This window comes from Nerophis lumbriciformis, linkage group LG09 (genome assembly GCF_033978685.3).
Source record: "Nerophis lumbriciformis linkage group LG09, RoL_Nlum_v2.1, whole genome shotgun sequence".
Classification (NCBI taxonomy): Eukaryota; Metazoa; Chordata; class Actinopteri; order Syngnathiformes; family Syngnathidae; genus Nerophis; species Nerophis lumbriciformis.
The window spans coordinates 47,042,501-47,062,462 of NC_084556.2; the positions used below are offsets into that span (position 1 = coordinate 47,042,501).

Here is a 19,962-nt window from a genome sequence, read left to right on the forward strand (position 1 = left end):
ATGCACACATACCCACAACTACTATACCTTACAATAAGTGATATGATATGATATCATACAATACAAGATAATACTACGCAAATACAACATCAAATATTATGATATCACATAGTATTAATGGAGTCATGAATTGTACTGTAAGTATTGTTCCAGTGCAAGATGCAGTGTATATTTCGCAGCTTTGCTCTTTCACACTTTTAAAAAAATATATTTATGAAAAATCCAATCAGGGTTCCTCGCTGCCTAATTTTCTTGCTATATGTCTGACAGTACAGTATATTTATTATTTCCTATAATTATGTAGACTATATTGTGTAAGAATAGGGTACATTAGTTCATGTAATAACGTTAAAAAGTGTATTTTGAAGGTGGCAAAGAGTTTTTCATGGTCCATGTATGAAAATATTTACCAATATAATATTGAATAACAATACCTAGTTTGTGTGCGTACCTGAGTGACGTCTTGACGTGTGTTGATTATAAAACCTGGAGAAAGGTTTTCCTCTTTTCCTAACAAGACACAAAGAAAATGGATGCCTGGCGATTTGTTGTTGTTGTTCGTTGTTGTCAAGTCAATAAAGTTACTTTTTGGATGGCGTCCAGCAGGCGCAGACGGTTACCAAGGCGATGAGGAGGACGATGCCGCCGGTGGAGAGGATGATGTAGATGGAACTTCTTTCTAGAAGGGGAAGAGTGCAGTGAAAACAACAACAACAAGAGTCGGCCGTGACGGTTTACTCACTGTAGACACTCAGTCTGACCGGCGGGCTGGTTGCCGTGCCAACGGGGTTTTCCACCACGCAGCCGTAGACGTCGTCGTCCGCCATGGTGACCCGAGTGATGGTCAGGTTCTTGTGGTCATGTGACAGCACCAGCCTGCTGTCGTTGCCCAGCGCCGCGCCGCCTTTCAACCACCTGTAGGAGGGCCTGGTGCCCGCGGCGTGCCAGCAGGTGAGGACCACGTGTTGACTGCGCTCCAACACGGAGGTGGTCTCCAGGAGGACCGAGGGTTGCGAGAGCGGCTCTGTGTGTGAGAGGTGACATATTCAACGTTGAATTATCAATAAAGCTTTCAGCGGACGTCTTCAACCTCTTCCAGGCCGAGGAACCCCAACTGAAGCAGAGACCCCAACTTTCATATCTTGTATAAAGATCTTTTAAAAGAAACACAATTCAACAGCCTGCCAGAGACCCTCAGGGCATGTTTTTAAAAGGCTTAAGACATCTTTTTAATCAGGCTTTTTACTAATCATCTTAAACTCTTAGTTGTTATTTTATTGGGTTAAGAGGTCTTCTACTAGGTTTTTTTCTAGGTCTTCTTCAAGTTGTTTTATAAGTCTTCTTATAGATCTTTTTGTTGGTCTTCTTATAGATCTTCCTCCAGGTCTTCTTCTAGATCTTCTTCCAGGTCTTCTTCTAGATCTTGCTATAGGTCTTCTTGTAGGTCTTTTTCTAGGTTTCTTCTAGGTCTTCTTCTCGAATTTTTTCTAGATATTCTTCTAGGTTTTTTATAGATCTTCTTGTAGATCTTTTTGTTGGTCTTCTCCTAGATCTTCTTTTAGGCCTTCATCTAGATCTTACTCTAGGTCTTCTTCTAGATCCTGCCATAGGTCTTCTTGTAGGTCTTCTACGAGGTTTTTTTCTCGGTCTTCCACAATAATTTTTTCTAGGTCTTCTTCTAGTTTTTTTATAGGTCTTTTTGTAGATATTTTTGTTGGTCTTCCTCTAGGTCTTCTTCCAGGTCTTCTTGTAGATCTTGTTATAGGTCTTCTTGTAGGTCTTCCTCTAGGTTTTTTCCTAGGTCTTCTTCTAGATTTTTTTCTAGGTCTTCTTCCAGGTCTTCTTGTAGATCTTGTTATAGGTCTTCTTGTAGGTCTTCCTCTAGGTTTTTTCCTAGGTCTTCTTCTAGATTTTTTTCTAGGTCTTCTTCTAAGTCTTCCTCTAGATTTTTTTTTCTAGGTCTGGTTCTAGTTTTTCACTAGGTCTTCTTGAAGATCTTTTTGTTGGTGTTCTTCTACATCTTCCTCTAGGTCTTCTTCTAGATCTTCTTCTCGATCTTGCTATATGTCTTCTTTTAGGTCTTCTTCTAGGTTTTTTCTAGGTCTTTTTCTCGTTTTTTTTATAGGTCTTTTTGTAGATCTTTTTGTTGGTCTTCTTCTGGATCTTCCTCCAGGTCTTCTTCTAGACCTTGCTATAGGTCTTCTTCTAGGTTTTCTTCTAGAGTTGTTTGTAGGTCTTCTTGTAGTTTTTTTATAGGTCTGCTTGTAGATATTTTTGTTGGCCTTCTTCTAGATTTTCCTCTAGGTCTTCTTCTAGATCTTCTTCCAGGTCTTCTTCTAGATCATAGGTCTTCTTGAAGGTCTTCTACGAGGTTTTTTTCTCGATCTTCTTCTATAATTTTTTCTAGGTCTTCTTCTAGTTTTTTTTATAGGTCTTTTTGTAGATCTTTTTGTTGGTCTTCCGCTAGGTTTTTTCTAGGTCTTCTTCTTGATTTTTTTCTAGGTCTTCTTCTAAGTCTTCCTCTGGATTTTTTTTCTAGGTCTGCTTCTATTTTTTCACTAGGTCTTCTTGAAGATATTTTTGTTGGTGTTCTTCTACATCTTCCTCTAGGTCTTCTTCTAGATCTTCTTCTCGATCTTGCTATATGTCTTCTTTTAGGTCTTCTTCTAGGTTTTTTCTAGGTCTTTTTATAGGTCTTTTTGTAGATCTTTTTGTTGGTCTTCTTCTGGATCTTCCTCCAGGTCTTCTTCTAGACCTTGCTATAGGTCTTCTTCTAGGTTTTCTTCTAGAGTTGTTTCTAGGTCTTCTTCTAGTTTTTGTATAGGTCTGCTTGTAGATATTTTTGTTGGCCTTCTTCTAGATTTTCCTCTAGATCTTCTTCTAGATCTTCTTCCAGGTCTTCTTGTTGATCTTGTTATAGGTCTTCTTGTAGGTCTTCCTCTCGGTTTTTCTAGGTCTTCTTCTAAGTCTTCCTCTAGATTTTTTTCTAGGTCTGCCTCTTGTTTTTTTCTAGGTCATTTTGAAGATATTTTTATTGGTGTTCTTCTACATTTTCCTCTAGGTCTTCTTCTAGATCTTCGTCCAGGTTTTCTTGAAGATCTTGCTATATGTCTTCTTTTAGGTCTTCTTCTAGGATTTTTCTAGGTCATCTTCTAGATTTTTTTGTAAGTCTTCTTCTAGTTTTTCGTATAGGTCTTCTTCTAGATCTTCCTCCAGGTCTTCTTCTAGATCTTGCTATAGGTCTTCTTCTAGGTTTTTTTTCTTCTAGGTTTTCTTCTAGAGTTGTTTCTAGGTCTTCTTCTAGTTTTTTATAGGTCTTCTTGTAGATCTTTTGTTGGCCTTCTTCTAGATCTTCCTCTAGGTCTTTTTCTAGATCTTCTTCCAGGTCTTCTTGTAGATCTTGTTATAGGTCTTCTTCTAGGTCTTCCTCCAGGTTTTTTCTAGGTCTTTTGCTAGATTTTTTTCTAGGTCTTCTTAAAGATCTTTTTGTTGGTGTTCTTCTACATCTTCCTCTAGATCTTCTTCCAGGTCTTCTTCTAGATCTTGTTTCTAGGTGAAATGAAGTTAATTATATTTATATCTATATATGAACTTATTTTTTGTAGAATAAACTGTTCAACTTCAACTCTAGGTCATCTTCTAGATTTTTTGTAGGTCTTCTTCTAGTTTTTTGTATAGGTCTTCTTCTAGATCTTCCTCCAGGTCTTCTTCTAGGTTTTTTTTCTCGGTTTTCTTCTAGAGTTGTTTCTAGGTATTCTTCTAGTTTTTTATAGGTCTTTTTGTAGATCTTTTGTTGGCCTTCTCCTAGATCTTCCTCTAAGTCTTCTTCTAGATCTTCTTCCAGGTCTTCTTGTAGATCTTGTTATAGGTCTTCTTGTAGGTCTTCCTCCAGGTTTTTTCTAGGTCTTTTGCTAGATTTTTTTCTAGGTCTTCTTCTAAGTTTTCTTCTAGTTTTTCTAGGTCTTCTTGAAGATCTTTTTGTTGGTGTTCTTCTACATCTTCCTCTAGAGCTTCCTCCAGGTCTTCTTCTAGATCTTGTTTCTAGGTGAAGTGAAGTTAATTATATTTATATCTATATATGAACTTATTTTTTGTAGAATAAACTGTTCAACTTCAACTCTGGTCACCTCTCGTCATTTTAGCTTTGGCATAACAGGATCTGGGTGGACTCCTCCGTCCTAAAGGCAGGGTCCCAATAAAAGAAACGAAGGACTTCGGACTTATTACCGTCTACAGTGAGCGTGATGCTTCCCTCCCCCGTGAACGTATCGTCCGTGATGGAGACCTCCACATGGTACGTGCCCTCGTCAGACAGCCTCAGGTTGTGCAGGAGGAGCGATCCGTTGGGGAATATCAGGATGCGATCGCGATACTCGGGTCTGAGCGTGCCCACGATGTCCGTACCGATGGACTGGACGACGGTGACCGACTTCTCCCTGCGCAGCTGCCACTTGATGACGGGCAGGTCGGCGCTAAAGCTGACGTAGGTCGCGGCCAGGAGGGCCTCGCCGCCGACCGTGCCCGTGATGACGGCGCTGGGAAGCGTCATGTTGACGGAGAGCACGCCTGCACAGAAGAGCAGAGAGATGAAATACTGAGTGCGGGGTGGGGGGGATTAAACTGGCTCGATGGTGAGGCACTTTGCGTCGCCATGGCAACCGCTGCCCAAAGACTGTGGGATGCATGGGCCAGCATCTGCTGACAAAGATGGCCATTGTCCTTCTCCTGCCAGTTGAGGAGCAGTACAGCTGCTACGCTAACATGCTACTATGCTAACAGCGCCGTGACTCTGCAGCTTGCTGCGAACAACTTTCAAACATGTCAACTCTGCACTTTTTCAGTTTGCCCCTGGAGATGTTGAACATTTATTAAGTTGAAGGGAAAATGTATATTACATACCATCAAAAGAATATGTGATTATTGTCAGATAATGACATAGTGAAGGCAAAGAAAACTTAAACAAAGTGAAGACTAACCGTGGAAGAAGTCCAAACACGACAGAAACAAAATCCATGGGTTTATATGGACTTTTGGGGGCGGTTCAGCCATCATCACCATCATCATCATCATGACTTTCCAGCTCCGTTTGCCCCGCCCCCCTCGCCCGGAAGATGACGTCACGACGGGCTGGTCAGCTACTGGCTGGCTGACTTTGCAGACCGAGCGCATTGGAGTATGAGCGTGCGTGTATGCTGTGCGCCAGTATTAGTGACGTCACATGCTTGCTGGCTACGTCACCGCGCACGTGGCTCTTGTACTTTTCCATTTAAGATGTTTAAAGAAGCTACACAGATGTCATTTTCTAATTGGCTTGATAATTTTAAATTAGCAATTAAATCTTGGAAACTGATGAAAAATACAAAAGCCCTTAAATTGATTTAGTTATTGCAGAAATGTAAAGTGATTTAGTTTAACCTTTTTTGTTTGTTTGAATTTTGTATCTTATCCTATTTTTTGTAATTATTATTTATTGTTATTTGTTTATATTTTATTTGTATCTGCTTTAGCTTTCTTTCCTTACTGTCATGACTTGGTCTTGAGTGTTAGCTTTTCCGGGATGCAACGGAAAGTTGGCTCGGGCGAGACGGGAATGTGAGTACATTTTTATTTAAACTACAAAAAAAGGAAGTAAACAAAAGGCGCGCACAATGGCGGAGAACAAACTATGAAACCAAACACTTGCACAAAGGCAAAACTATGAACAACAAAAAACACTAACTGTGGCAATAATAAACAAAACTTACTTGGCATGGACAAAAAGGAGCAGCGTGAACAATGGACATGAAAAAAGAGTCAGAAATGTGCAGAAGCATAAATGTGGAGATGTCGTCAGAAAGACAAACTGAAAACACTGAACTTAAATACTACAGACATGATTAACGAAAACAGGTGCGTGACTCAAAACGTGAAACAGGTGCGTGACTAATGGGTTGCTATGGTGACAAACAAGAGTGCACAATGAGTCCAAACGTGGAACAGGTGAAACTAATGGGGTAATCATGGAAACAAGACAAGGGAGTGAAAAGCCAGAAACTAAAGAGTCCAATAACTAAACAAAACATGACTAAGACAAAACATGATTACACAGACATGACACTTACATGTTTTGTACAAGACAGTATTTGCTAGGGGTGTGCGAAAAAGTCGATTCGAATTCAAATCGCGATTCTTACGTTGTGCGATTCAGTATCGATTCTCATTTTTCAAAAATCGATTTAAATTTTTTTTTTTTATTTATTTATTTTTCCTTTTTTTTATTTAATTTTTTTATTTTTATTAATCAATCCAACAAAACAATACACAGCAATACCATAACAATGCAATCCAATTCCAAAACCAAACCCGACCCAGCAACACTCAGAACTGCAATTAACAGAGCAATTGAGAGGAGACACAAACACGACACAGAACAAACCAAAAGTAGTGAAACAAAAATGAATATTATCAACAACAGTATCAATATTAGTTACAATTTCAACATAGCAGGATTAAAAATCCCTCATTGACATTATTATTAGACATTTATAAAAAAAAGAAAAAGAAAAAGAACAATAGTGTCACAGTGGCTTACACTTGCATCACATCTCATAAGCTTGACAACACACTGTGTCCAATATTTTCACCAAGATAAAATAAGTCATATTTTTGGTTCATTTAATAGTTAAAACAAATTTACATTATTGCAATCATTTGATAAAACATTGTCCTTTACAATTATAAAAGTTTGTTACAAAAATCTACTACTCTGCTTGCATGTCAGCAGACGGGGGTAGATCCTGCTGAAATCCTATGTATTGAATGAATAGAGAATCGTTTTGAATCGGAAAAATATTGTTTTTGAATCGAGAATCGCGTTGAATCGAAAAAAATCAATTTATAATCGAATCGTGAGCCCAAGAATCGATATTGAATCGGATCGTGGGACACCCAAAGATTCGCAGCCCTAGTATTTGCTCAACCTGTTGTTTGAATTTGTTGAGATTTGTTGAAAGTGCCTTCAATTTTGTGTACATTGAAAATATATGTTTGTATGTACATGTACATGTTCAATTTAAAAAAAAAAAGTTGTTTAAAGAAGCTCTGCCAGTAAAATTTGGTAGCAGGAAAAATAATTTGACATTGTAGAAAAAGTTGTATTGGCACCAGAACAAGTTTTGGCAACAAATAAATACGAACATGGAGAAAAATACAGTATTTTTGGTGGATATTTTTTTAAATCATGACATGTTTTCGAAGCCAATATTCATATTGTGTACACTTATATTGTTTTTGTGTGTTTCACAGGTTTTTATGTTAAACCTTTTTTCCACATTCGCTTGTTTTTTTGACAGATTAGTTTCTTTTTTTTCTCGGTTTATCGATTTTTTTTTACGGTTTCAAACTAAAAGCAAGTGTGGACGGATGCCTCTGGGCGGGGTTTACAACAAGTTTACCCGGAAGCATTATTTCTTGACTGAGGCTTGCAGGTAAAACACCGTAGAAGAAGACGGGAGGACTGAAGGCCTCTGATTCAAGATTTAAAAATGCTTCAAAATATGAATTTATGAAGCAAATGTAGTTTTGTACATTTTTATTGTTTTTGTGTGTGTCACAGGTTTTATGTTATATTTTTTCCCCAAATTCGCTTGTCTTTTATACAATTTCGCTTCTTTATTTACGGTTTCAAACTAAAGGCATTGTGGGCGGGGTTTACAACAAGTTTACCCGGAAGCAGTTTTACTGTTATGTTTGTTGTCTTCTCCCTGCCTTCTCTATTGGTTTTTCAGTTTCTTCCACAGTCTTTTGTCCCCAACGAGGCACACCTGCTGCTAATCACCTCCTGGTAGCATTTAAGCGCGTCTCCACCAGCTGGTCCCCGCCGGTTATTGTTCCTGAACTCCGCTCTGACATGTGCTACCTTGATTCTGCTTCCCTGGTATGTTGCCTTGGCATATTTCTGTAATATTGACCTCGTTGTGTTTTTGTTTTCCTAGCCACCTTGTTTTGAGAGGACTAGTTTTTGCCACGCTGTGTGCGTCCTGACCTTTGCTCCGCCAACCTCTGAAAGAGACTACTTTTGTTATATTTCCCATGGTGTGCACTAGTGATGGGTTGATGAGGCGTCATGAAGCGTTTCGACACCTTGCAAAACTGTATTGATACTGTGTTGATACTGTGTCACTAAATACTGACATCTGCTGGACATTAAAAATCCCTACAGGCAACCTATGGACCGACTCAACTGACACTGATTTTATGACCTAGTACATCCATCCATCCCATCCATTTTCTACCGCTTATTCCCTTTTGACCTAGTACAGTGGTTCTCAAATGGGGGTACGCGTACCCCTGGGGGTACTTGAAGGTATGCCAAGGGGTACGTGAGATTTTTTTTAAATATTCTAAAAATAGCAACAATTCAAAAATCCTTTATAAATATATTTATTGAATAATACTTCAACAAAATATGAATGTAAGTTCATAAACTCAGTGAAGCACAAGCTTTGTCACTAAAATGTCTGTCAAAAAGAACTGTGAAAAGAAATGCAACAATGCACTATTCAGTGTTGACAGCTAGATTTTTTGTGGACATGTTCCATAAATATTGATGTTAAAGATTTTTTTTTTTGTGAAGAAATGTTTAGAATTAAGTTCATGAATCCAGATGGATCTCTAATACAATCCCCAAAGAGAGTACTTTAAGTTGATGATTACTTCTATGTGTAGAAATCTTTATTTATAATTGAATCACTTGTTTATTTTTCAACACATTTTTAGTTATTTGTATATCTTTTTTTCCAAATAGTTCAAGAAAGACCACTACAAATGAGCAATATTTTGCACTGTTATACAATTTAATAAATCAGAAACTGATGATGTAGTGCTGTATTTTACTTCTTTATCTTTTTTTTCAACCAAAAATGCTTTGCTCTGATTAGGGGGTACTTGAATTTAAAAAAAATTCACAGGGGGTACATTGCTGAAAAAAGGTTGAGAACCACTGACCTAGTATATACAATAATATAAACCAAGTCATTGTATTTCATTTAGGATTATTTCGTAACTTCATTTAAATAAAAATATATTTTTTGTCTTTTTTAGATACAGTCAATAAATAATGTGAACATGTATCATAACATGGAAATCTAAGAGAACGTGTTGTGAATGAGGATGCTTGTGGACCTAGAAATTATTATTTATTTATTTTTACACATTTTTATTTGAAAAAAAAACAGTTTTTCCAACGTATTCAATTTTAGACGCTTTCTCTTCTTAGTTATTATTTCTCCGGCTGTAGAAAAGAGCCGCTCACAGGGCACAGAGGAGGCGTCAGTGCGACACAGTTCGCGTATCTGTCACGTGACCAAAACAGCTCATGATCGGTCACGTGACTTTCTAAAAGCGGTACGCGCACCGACACAGGGTTTTGCTCTATGAGCTCGACGCATGCGCCGATGCATCGGTTCGGTGTTGCCGGACCCATCACTAGTGTGCACTTTTGCCCCATCACCCTTAGTTACCATTTTGGACTTATTAAATATTTTCATTTGTTATGGCGTCCCTTGCCTCCATTCTCTGCATCCCGGGGTCCACCCTTGAACTCTATCTTAACATTTACTAGACTTAGGCTTGCAGGTAAAACACCGTAGAAGAAGATGGGAGGACCGACGGGCTCTGAAACAAGATTTTAAAAAAGCTTCAAAATATGAACTTATGTAGCAAAAGTAGTTTTGTAGATTTTTATAGTTTTTGTGTGTTTCACAGGTTTTTGTGTTAGACTTTTTGTCCCCATTTGCTTGTCTTTTTTACGGTTTCGCTTCTTTTTTTTACGGTTTCAAACTAAAAGCGAGTGTGGACGGTGTGATGTTATGAGCTAGGGCAGGGGTCGGCAACCCGCGGCTCCAGAGCCGCATGCGGCTCTTTGATCACTCTGATGCGGCTCAGCTGCATACTTGCCAACCTTCCCGGGAGTCTTCGGATTTCGGTTCCTCTCGCAGAAAATTCCTGGGATTAATATTCTCCGATTTTCACCCTAACAATAGTAATAAGGGTGTGCCATGATGAGCATTTGGCGTCCTCCACAATCTGTACAAAAATCATGCCAGCCCAGTCTTTTGTTGTATGCATCTTCTACTTGAACATGTAAGTGACAGCAAGGCATACTTGTTCAACAGCCACACAGGTTACACTGACGGTGGCCATATAAAACAACTTTAACACTCTTACTAATAATGCGCCACACTTTGAACCAAAACCAAACAAAAATGACAAACGCATTTCGGGAGAACATCTGCACCTTAACACAACAGAACAAATACCCAGAATCCCATGCAGCCCTGACTCTTCCTATACACCCCTGCTACCACCAAACCCCGCCCCCACCCCAACCCGGCTCCCTCACACATCAACACCCCCCGGGGTTTGGTAGCGGTATAATGTAGCCCGGAAGAGTGAGGGCTGCGTGGGATTCTGGGTATTTGTTCTGTTGTGTTTATGTTGTGTTACGGTGCAGATGTTCTACCGAAATGTGTTTGTCATTCTTGTTTGGTGTGGGTTCACAGTGTGGCGCATTATTAGTAAGAGTGTTAAAATTTTTATACCACCACCGTCAGTGTAACCTGTGTGGTTGTTGAGCAGGTATGAATTACTTTCACTCACGTGGGCAAGTAGAAGCCTCAAACAACGTGTGACAGGGCCGGCACGCTAGTTGTAATGGGCGCTAAATGCCGCACCATCACGGCACGTTCGAGAGAAAAGTTGCACCGAAATTCATAGTCTGCCGGAAAAATCAAGAGGGTTGACAAGTATGATGATGTCAATCGCCATTCAATTAAAACTCGTGGGCCGCATTAACATTTAATTTTCCTTTTAAGGTGTGGGCCGCGTGTCTGAGACCCTTGGTTTATACATTGCGCAAAGCAAAAATAAAACTTTGTATGTAGTTATTTCATTTTATATATCAAAAGATTTTTGTGGCTCCCATTGTTTTATTTAATTTGTGAAACTGGTCAAAATGGCTCTTTGAGTGGTAAAGGTTGCCGACCCCTGAGCTAGGGCATGGGTGTCAAACTCTGGCCCGCGAGCCAAATTTGGCCCGCCGTGTAATTTCATTTGGCCCTTGAGGCAATATCAAATTAACATTAGAGCTGGCCCGCCGGTATTATACAGCGGCGGTGCCGCTGTAACACCGCATTCACCGCTAATACTCATACTTGCCAACCCTCCTAATTTTCAGTGCCTCTCGAAAGTCTCCCGGGGCAACCATTCTCCCGATTTCCACCCAGACAACAATATTGGGGGCGTGCCTTAAAGGCACTGCCTTATCGTCCTCTACAACCTGTCGTCACGTCTGCTTTTCTTCCATACGGCTGCGTTGACCCTGGATCTCAGGAAACAGAGTGGACCGACACCAGCAGATGACATGGCACCCCAAACCATCACCCAACCATGCAAATTTTGCATTTCCTTTGGAAATCGAGGTCCCAGAGTCTGGAGGAAGACAGGAGAGGCACAGGATCCACGTTGCCTGAAATCTAGTGTAAAGTTTCCACCATCAGTGATGGTTTGGGGTGCCATGTCATCTGCTGGTGTCGGTCCACTCTGTTTCCTGAGATCCAGGGTCAACGCAGCCGTCTACCAGCAAGTTTTAGAGCACTTCATGCTTCCTGCTGCTGACCTGCTCTATGGAGATGGAGATTTCAAGTTCCAACAGGACTTGGCGCCTGCACACAGCGCAAAATCTACCTGTGCCTGGTTTACGGACCATGGTATTTCTGTTCTAAATTGGCCCGCCAACTCCCCTGACCTTAGCCCCATAGAAAATCTGTGGGGTATTGTGAAAAGGAAGATGCAGAATGCCAGACCCAAAAACGCAGAAGAGTTGAAGGCCACTATCAGAGCAACCTGGGCTCTCATAACACCTGAGCAGTGCCAGAAACTCATCGACTCCATGCCACGCCGCATTAACGCAGTAATTGAGGCAAAAGGAGCTCCAACCAAGTATTGACTATTGTACATGCTCATATTTTTCATTTTCATACTTTTCAGTTGGCCAACATTTCTAAAAATCCCTTTTTTGTATTAGCCTTAAGTAATATTCTAATTTTGTGACACACGGAATTTTGGATTTTCATTTGTTGCCACTTCAAATCATCAAAATTAAATGAAATAAACATTTGAATGCATCAGTCTGTGTGCAATGAATAAATATAATGTACAAGTTACACCTTTTGAATGCAATTACTGAAATAAATCAAGTTTTTCAAAATATTCTAATTTACTGGCTTTTACCTGTAAGTGAATCCATGCATACTTGGTCAACAGCCATACAGATCACACTGAGGGTGGCCGTATAAACAACTTTAACACTGTTACAAATATGCGCCACACTGTGAAACCACACCAAACAAGAATGACAAACACATTTCGGGAGAATATCCGCACCGTAACACAACATAAACACAACAGAACAAATACCCAGAACCCCTAGCAGCACTAACTCTTCCGGGACGCTACAATATACACCCCCCGCTACCACCAAACCCCGCCCACCTGAGCCCCAACATTAATGAACTAGCATCCCAGAAAAGATGGCGTGTATCTATCTGGCTTGGGCACATCAGATTAGATCAGTGTGTCGCAAACTGAGCAGTAAAAAGACCTGAATGGTTGATTTATTCATCGTTATTTTATTTTCAAATTTATTAGCCTGTGGAAAAAAGTTAATGTTGATATTTACCTCAGAGGGCTGCAAATAGGGCAGAGGCATTTCATTTTTTATTTAAATTTTATTTAATATACCATTGATGTTTTTTCGTTTGTTTTTTGAAAGTTGATTTTGCACTATTAAGTTATATAAGCGTTGCTTGTTCCATATCCAGTGTTAAAGCAAATCAGTGTAGCAAACTGAGCAATAATTAACGTTTTATTCATGCACTTTCTCTTTCTATTTCAAGGCTTGAATGTTTGATTCATTCATTATTGTTATTTTATTTTCAAATTTATTATTAGCATGTGGAAAAAGTTTATTTTGATATTTACCTCAAAAGGCTGCAAATAGAAAAGAGGCATTCAATTTTTATTTTTATTTTATTTGATATGCCATTGATATTTTTTAAAGGGGAACAGTATCACAATTTCAGAATGGTTAAAATCATTAAAAATCAGTTCCCAGTGGCTTATTATATTTTTCGAAGTTTTTTTGAAAATTTTACCCATCATGCAATATCCCTAAAAAAGCTTCAAAGTGCCTGATTTTAACCATCGTTATAAACACCCGTCCATTTTCCTGTGACGTCACATAGTGATGCCAACACAAACAAACATGGCGCATAGAACAGCAAGCTATAGCGACATTAGCTCGGATTCAGACTCGGATTTCAGCGGCTTAAGCGATTCAACAGATTACGCATGTATTGAAACGGATGGTTGTAGTGTGGAGGCAGGTAGCGAAAACGAAATTGAAGAAGAAACTGAAGCTATTGAGCCATATCGGTTTGAACCGTATGCAAGCGAAACCGACGAAAACGACACGACAGCCAGCGACACGGGAGAAAGCGAGGACGAATTCGGCGATCGCCTTCTAACCAACAATTGGTATGTGTTTGTTTGGCATTAAAGGAAACTAACAACTATGAACTAGGTTTACAGCATATGAAATACATTTGGCAACAACATGCACTTTGAGAGTGCAGACAGCCCAATTTTCATCAATTAATATATTCTGTAGACATACCCTCATCCGCGCTCTTTTCCTGAAAGCTGATCTGTCCAGTTTTGGAGTTGATGTCAGCAGGCCAGGGAAGCTAGGGTCGATATTCTTCTCTTGATCATCTTCGGGACGGTGTGAGCCAAGACATCCAGGGGGTTTAGCTCGCTCGTCTGCGGGAACAAACTGCCGCCATTGCTTGCCGTGCTACCGAGGTCCTTTGTCCCTGAATTGCTCACACACTCCGGCAGATTCAATGGGGGTCTGGCGGCAGATTTCTTTGACTTTATCATTGGAAATGCATCTGCTTTGAGTGTCACAGGATATCCACACATTCTTGCCATCTCTGTCGTAGCATAGCTTTCGTCGGTAAAGTGTGCGGAACAAACGTCCAATTTCTTGCCACTTTCGCATCTTTGGGCCACTGGTGCAACTCGAATCCGTCCCTGTTCGTGTTGTTACACCCTCCGACAACACACCGACGAGGCATGATGTCTCCAAGGTACGGAAAACAGGCGAAAAACGGAAAATAACAGAGCTGATTTGACTCGGTGTTTGAGAAAATGGCGGATTGCTTCCCGTTGTGACGTCATCGCTCCGAGAGCGAATATTAGAAAGGCGTTTAATTCGCCAAAATTCACCCATTTAGAGTTCGGAAATCGGTTAAAAAATATATGGTCTTTTTTCTGCAACATCAAGGTATATATTGACGCTTACATAGGTCTGGTGATAATGTTCCCCTTTAATTATTATTATTTGAAACTTGATTTTGCATGTCACTATAAAGTTATATAAGCCTTGCTTGTTCAGTATTCAATGCAAAACTTGTTTGGGGCCCTATTAAAAGGTTAATTTGTTCAACCTTGGCCCGCGGCTTTGTTCAGTTTTAAATTTTGGCCCTCTCTGTATTTGAGTTTAACACCCCTGAGCTAGGGAATATAAGAACTACACTACCCAGCATGCAACAGTAGTGACGAATCAAGATTTAAAAAGCTTCAAAATATGAACTTATGCAGCAAAAGTAGTTTTGTACATGAGTAGGCCTGTGTGTGTTGTGCTTCCTGTATTTTCAAACTCCATATAGTGAACTACATGTATTACTTGTTGACGACTTACCTAGTTCGTAAATCTCTGGCAGTATTTTGGCTCCATTGAAAAGGTGCACTTTGTGTTTTGCACACGGCCTGGAGGTGGGCGTGTCGCAAGGTCACACAAAAGTCCATTCAGTGCTCTCAAACAATAACATAAAATACAATAAAAAAAAGAAAGTTAAAAAGTATATTTTTACCTTGCTGTCTACGAATGGCAGACGACGTGCTCCGCCTACCCAAAAGTGGCTGCGCCCCTGCGAACCTTGATGCACAGGAAGTGACGTCATCAAAATGGCAGCCGCACACACAAAATGAATGAAGGAAGCGTTCGTACAAAGAGACACTTAGGGACGTTTGGTGCAGTCGAAACGTTTGCAAATAGAGTGGTTCATAAATGGATGTTCCACTTTATACACATTATTGTTCATCCGGTCAGTAAGACTTTATTAATATACATAACATTATTGGTCATGGGGTTAATAAGACTATCAATATACTTACTTACGCCTGCCGCCGAACTCTGGGCAGAGGCGACAAACTGGAACTCACCAGTCATCCCAGCCCGGGGAAAACTTCTCCAGCTGTGCCCATGTAGGTCCCTGCGTTTGTCCCCTTGTACGTCCGTCCCCATGTAGGTCCTTGCGTTTGTCCCCTTGTACGTCCCCATGTAGGTCCTTGCGTTTGTCCCCTTATATGTCCCCATGTAGGCCCCCTTGTATGTCCCCTTGTAGGTCCCCATGTAGGTCATACTTGCCAACCTTGAGACCTCCGATTTCGGGAGGTGGGGGGCGGTGGGCGTGGTTGGGGGCAGGGGCAGGGCGTGGCTAAGAGGGGAGGAGTATATTTACAGCTAGGATTCACCAAGTCAAGTATTTTATATATATATATATATATATATATTTATATATATATATATATATATATATATATATATATATATATATATATATATATATATATATAAAAGAAATACTTGAATTTCAGTGTTCATTTATTTACACATATACACACACATAACACTCATCTACTCATTGTTGAGTTAAGGGTTGAATTGTCCATCCTTGTTCTATTTGTCACTATTTTTCTATCCATGCTGAACGCCCTCACTGATGATGCATTGCTTTGTGGCACGCAAAAAGTGCTTTCATCAAATGCACTAGATGGCAGTATTGTCCTGTTTAAGAGTGTCACAACATTGCTGTTTACGGCAGACGAACTGCTTTATGGTAGACGAAATGTTGTTGTTGTGTGTTGTTGCCGCGCTGGGAGGACGTTAATGAAACTGCCTAACAATAAACCCACATAAGAAACCAAGAACTCGCCCTCCATCATTCTACAGTTATAACGTGATTGGGCAGGTATGCTTGTTTATATTGTGTGTCTGAATTTCGGGAGATTTTCGGGAGAAAATTTGTCCCGGGAGGTTTTCGGGAGAGGCGCTGAATTTCGGGAGTCTCCCAGAAAATCCGGGAGGGTTGGCAAGTATGATGTAGGTCCTTGTGTTTGTCCCCTTGTATGTCCCCTTGTAGGTCCCTGCGTTTGTCCCCTTGTATGGCCCCACATTTGTCACTTGTATGTCCCCATGTAGGTCCCTGCATTTGTCCCCTTGTATTTCCCCATGTAGCTCCCTGCATTTGTCCCCTTGTAGGTCCCTGTGTTTGTTCCCTAGTATATCCCCATGTAGGCCCCCGCATTTGTCCACTTGTATGTCCCCATGTAGGTCCCTGCGTTTGTTCCCTTGTATTTCCCCATGTAGGCCCCCGCATTTGTCCCCTTGTATGTCCCCATGTAGGTCCTCAAGTTTGTCCCCTTGTATGTCCCCATGTATGTCCCCATGTAGGTCCTTGCGTTTGTCCCCTTGTATGTCCCCATGTATGTCCCCTTGTATGTCCCCATGTAGGTCCTTGCGTTTGTCCCCTTGTATGTCCCCATGTATGTCCCCTTGTATGTCCCCATGTAGGTCCTTGCGTTTGTCCCCTTGTATGTCCCCATGTAGGTCCTTGCGTTTGTCCCCTTGTATGTCCCCATGTAGGTCCCCTTGTATGTCCCCATGTAGGTCCTTGCGTTTGTCCCCTTGTATCTCCCCATATAGGCCCCCTTGTATGTCCCCTTGTAGGTCCCCATGTAGGTCCTTGCATTTGTCCCCTTGTATGTCCCCTTGTAGGTCCCTGCGTTTGTCCCCTTGTATGTCCCCATGTAGGTCCCCTTGCATGTCCCCTTGTATGTCCCTGCGTTTGTCCCCTTGTATGGCCCCACATTTGTCCACTTGTATGTCCCCATGTAGGTCCCTGCGTTTGTCCCCTTGTATGTCCCCGCGTTTGTCCCCTTGTATTTCTCCATGTAGGCCCCCGCATTTGTCCACTTGTATGTCCCCATGTAGCTCCCTGCATTTGTCCCCTTGTAGGTCCCTGTGTTTGTTCCCTAGTATATCCCCATGTAGGTCCCCGCATTTGTCCACTTGTATGTCCCCATGTAGGTCCCTGCGTTTGTCCCCTTGAATGTCCCCATGTAGGTCTCCGTGTTTGTCCCCTTGTATGTAGGTCCCTGCATTTAGCCCCTAGTAAAACCCCATGTAGGTCCCTGCATTTGTCCCCTTGTATGTCCCCATGTAGGTCCCAGCGTTTGTCCTCTTGTAGGTCCCTGGGTTTGTCCCCTTGTATGTCCCCATGTAGGTCCCAGCGTTTGCCCCCTTGTATGTCCCCATGTAGGTCCCTGGGTTTGTCGCCTTGTATGTCCCCATGTAGGTCCACTTGTATGTCCCCGCGTTTTCCCCCATGTAGTTCCCTGCGTTTGTCCCCTTGTATGTCCCCATGTAAGTCCCCGCGTCTGTCCCCTTGTATGCCCCATGTCGGTCCCTGTGTCTATCCCCTTGTATGTCCCCATGTAAGTCCCTGCGTTTGTCCTCTTGTCTGTCCCCATGTAAGTCCCTGTGTCTGTCCCCTTGAATGTCCCCATGTAAGTCCCCGCGTTTGTCCCCTTGTATGTGCCCATATAGGTCCCTGTGTTTGTCGCCTTGTATGTGCCCATGTAGGTCCCTGCGTTTGTCCCCTTGTATGTCCCCATGTAGGTCCCTGTGTTTGTCCCCTTGTATGCCCCCATGACTTTAAAACTGGTGTAACGTGCTCCCGCCCTCTGGTCCTCGTCAGCACGCATGCAGGTGCGTTTGTAATCATTGTAGACTTCTGATATTAATTTTGGGAAGACCACAGAGCAAGGCATTACAATAGTCTAAACGACAGGAAATAAAAGCATTTATTTAACATATATTTAGATGTGTCATTGACATTTATATTTAACATTTAAATTTAGATCTAACATTTAAATTAAAATCGACACTTAGAGTCAACATTTAAATTAATCTTTTGATGAAAATGAGTTAAATGTAAGAAAAGTGAGCTAAATGTGGAAAAGGTGACTGAATTTTTACATTCGGCACCTCATACTTGTACTATGCATTAATAATAATGATAAAAGGGTTGTACTTGTATAGCGCTTTTCTACCTTCAAGGTACTCAAAGCGCTTTGACACTACTTCCACATTTACCCATTCACACACACATTCACACACTGATGGAGGGAGCTGCCATGCAAGGCGCTAACCAGCACCCATCAGGAGCAAGGGTGAAGTGTCTTGCTCAGGACACAACGGACATGACGAGGTTGGTACTAGGTGGGGATTGAACCAGGGACCCTCGGGTCGCGCACGGCCACTCCCCCACTGCGCCACGCCGTCCCTAATAGGACTATTAGTACTTGTAGTGTATGTTAGAACTTAGTACTAGTGTATAGTACATGTAGTATGTTAGTACTAGTGTATAATACTAGTTGCAATCAAGTCCCGACACACAAAAGCTTCAAATGAGGACGACGATGCATGGCGACACTTTATTGACGCGCTGCTGCAGAAACCAATCATCTCAGCGACGATGCAACAACAAATGATCTTTGCGTTTTGGGAGTGCGGTTAGATGTGCATAAAAATACATAACCCTGCAAGTCACGGTTTCTAAAGTGGTGAACATCCACGAGTGGGCATAAAAATGGACACTTATTTTTTGTACACAGTAATGTCAGCAACACAAGTGATTACACACGTCGGCGCAATTGTGTGAAGGAATGCCAATGTAGCGTACTTTGTAGCAGACACACAACATCATCAGCTTTTCACTTTGCCAAGTCAATGCTTGGTCCTGTGAGGTTGCATCGACTGGCAGGGCAAAAAGTAGGAGAAAAGAAACTCCTGTGAGGTTGCGTCGACTGGCAGGACTAAAAGTACGAGAAAAGAAAGTCAAGAAGAGGAAAAGAGGGAACACGAAGAGGTAGATGAACAATAAATACAGTATGAGCGTGCAATAGTGCTGCTTCCGACACTTTTGTTACTTTACAGTGATAAATGTCGACTTGAGTGGTGGTGAACCCAGATGTAACACAACGTGCCAACTAACCCAAAAGATGGAGTGCTGAGTCAGCGATATCAGAAGCATGACATCGATGGTGGGATCATTGCAGGCAAAAAGAAGAAGCTAGTATCAAAAATAAACTACTTTCACCGTCAGTCACAACATTAAGACACTTAAGGATGGAATGATTGACACCAGAAGCTAAAAAAAATCATGGATGGTTAATAATGAATTGTCCCAAAATAAAAACTCTTATTGTGAAAGAGCGTCTAATTGTGTCTAACAAGACATTTGCATTATGGTTATATCACATTTACCTTTTCATCTATTGGTCTTGTTTTTTTACATTTTTTGTTTGGCAGGGAGCTAACGCTGCTTTGTTCGATGCCGGGTCAGGAGAAGCGAGCCGCTCAGTTCTTCAGCACCGCGTCGTACATCTGGAACACGTACTGAGACACTTCCGGGGCCCGACACTTGAGAGACAGCTGCAGGACCAGCCAGGACACAACAGTCAGTGACACTTTGACGCACCTTTTTCAAAAGCTCCTTTAAATGCTTTCATTCAAATGTCCGCTTCCAAAAAATATGAAATATGTAAAATATGATACAGTATTTAATGTCAGCTTATAAAAAATACTGTAAATATATAAAATATGTAAAATATCACAGTATTTAATGCCAGCTTTCAAAAAACACTGTAAAAATATTAAATATGTGAAAATATTAAATATGTAAACTATCATACAGTATTTAATGTCAACTTCCAAAAACACTAAAATATGAA

General features: G+C 41.1%; 2 protein-coding genes across 6 annotated transcripts in view; both read right to left on the bottom strand.

Moving 5' to 3' along the window:
* The window catches only part of hepacamb (hepatic and glial cell adhesion molecule b), a 17,843-nt gene extending 2,389 nt beyond the window's left edge, over positions 1-15,454 (bottom strand). The window contains exons 1-6 of one of the 3 annotated variants that reach the window (XM_061961694.2): positions 14,976-15,044; positions 14,804-14,871; positions 4,228-4,566; positions 743-1,024; positions 586-679; positions 452-510 (exon numbers count right to left, since the gene is read on the bottom strand). In XM_061961694.2, the coding sequence (XP_061817678.1) occupies positions 452-510; positions 586-679; positions 743-1,024; positions 4,228-4,549 (757 nt within the window). In that variant the 5' untranslated portion in view covers positions 4,550-4,566; positions 14,804-14,871; positions 14,976-15,044. Of the gene's footprint in view, positions 1-451; positions 511-585; positions 680-742; positions 1,025-4,227; positions 4,567-4,976; positions 5,095-14,803 lie in introns of those variants that run through there. The other 2 variants (XM_061961692.2, XM_061961693.2) reach the window with 2 other exon arrangements.
* Positions 15,455-19,512: 4,058 nt separating this feature from the next.
* ap2b1 (adaptor related protein complex 2 subunit beta 1) overlaps positions 19,513-19,962 on the bottom strand; it is a 47,596-nt gene continuing 47,146 nt past the window's right edge. For all 3 annotated transcript variants that reach the window (XM_061963053.2, XM_061963054.2, XM_061963055.2), the window contains exon 22: positions 19,513-19,663. In XM_061963053.2, the coding sequence (XP_061819037.1) occupies positions 19,589-19,663 (75 nt within the window). In that variant the 3' untranslated portion in view covers positions 19,513-19,588. The remainder of the gene's footprint in view (positions 19,664-19,962) is intronic.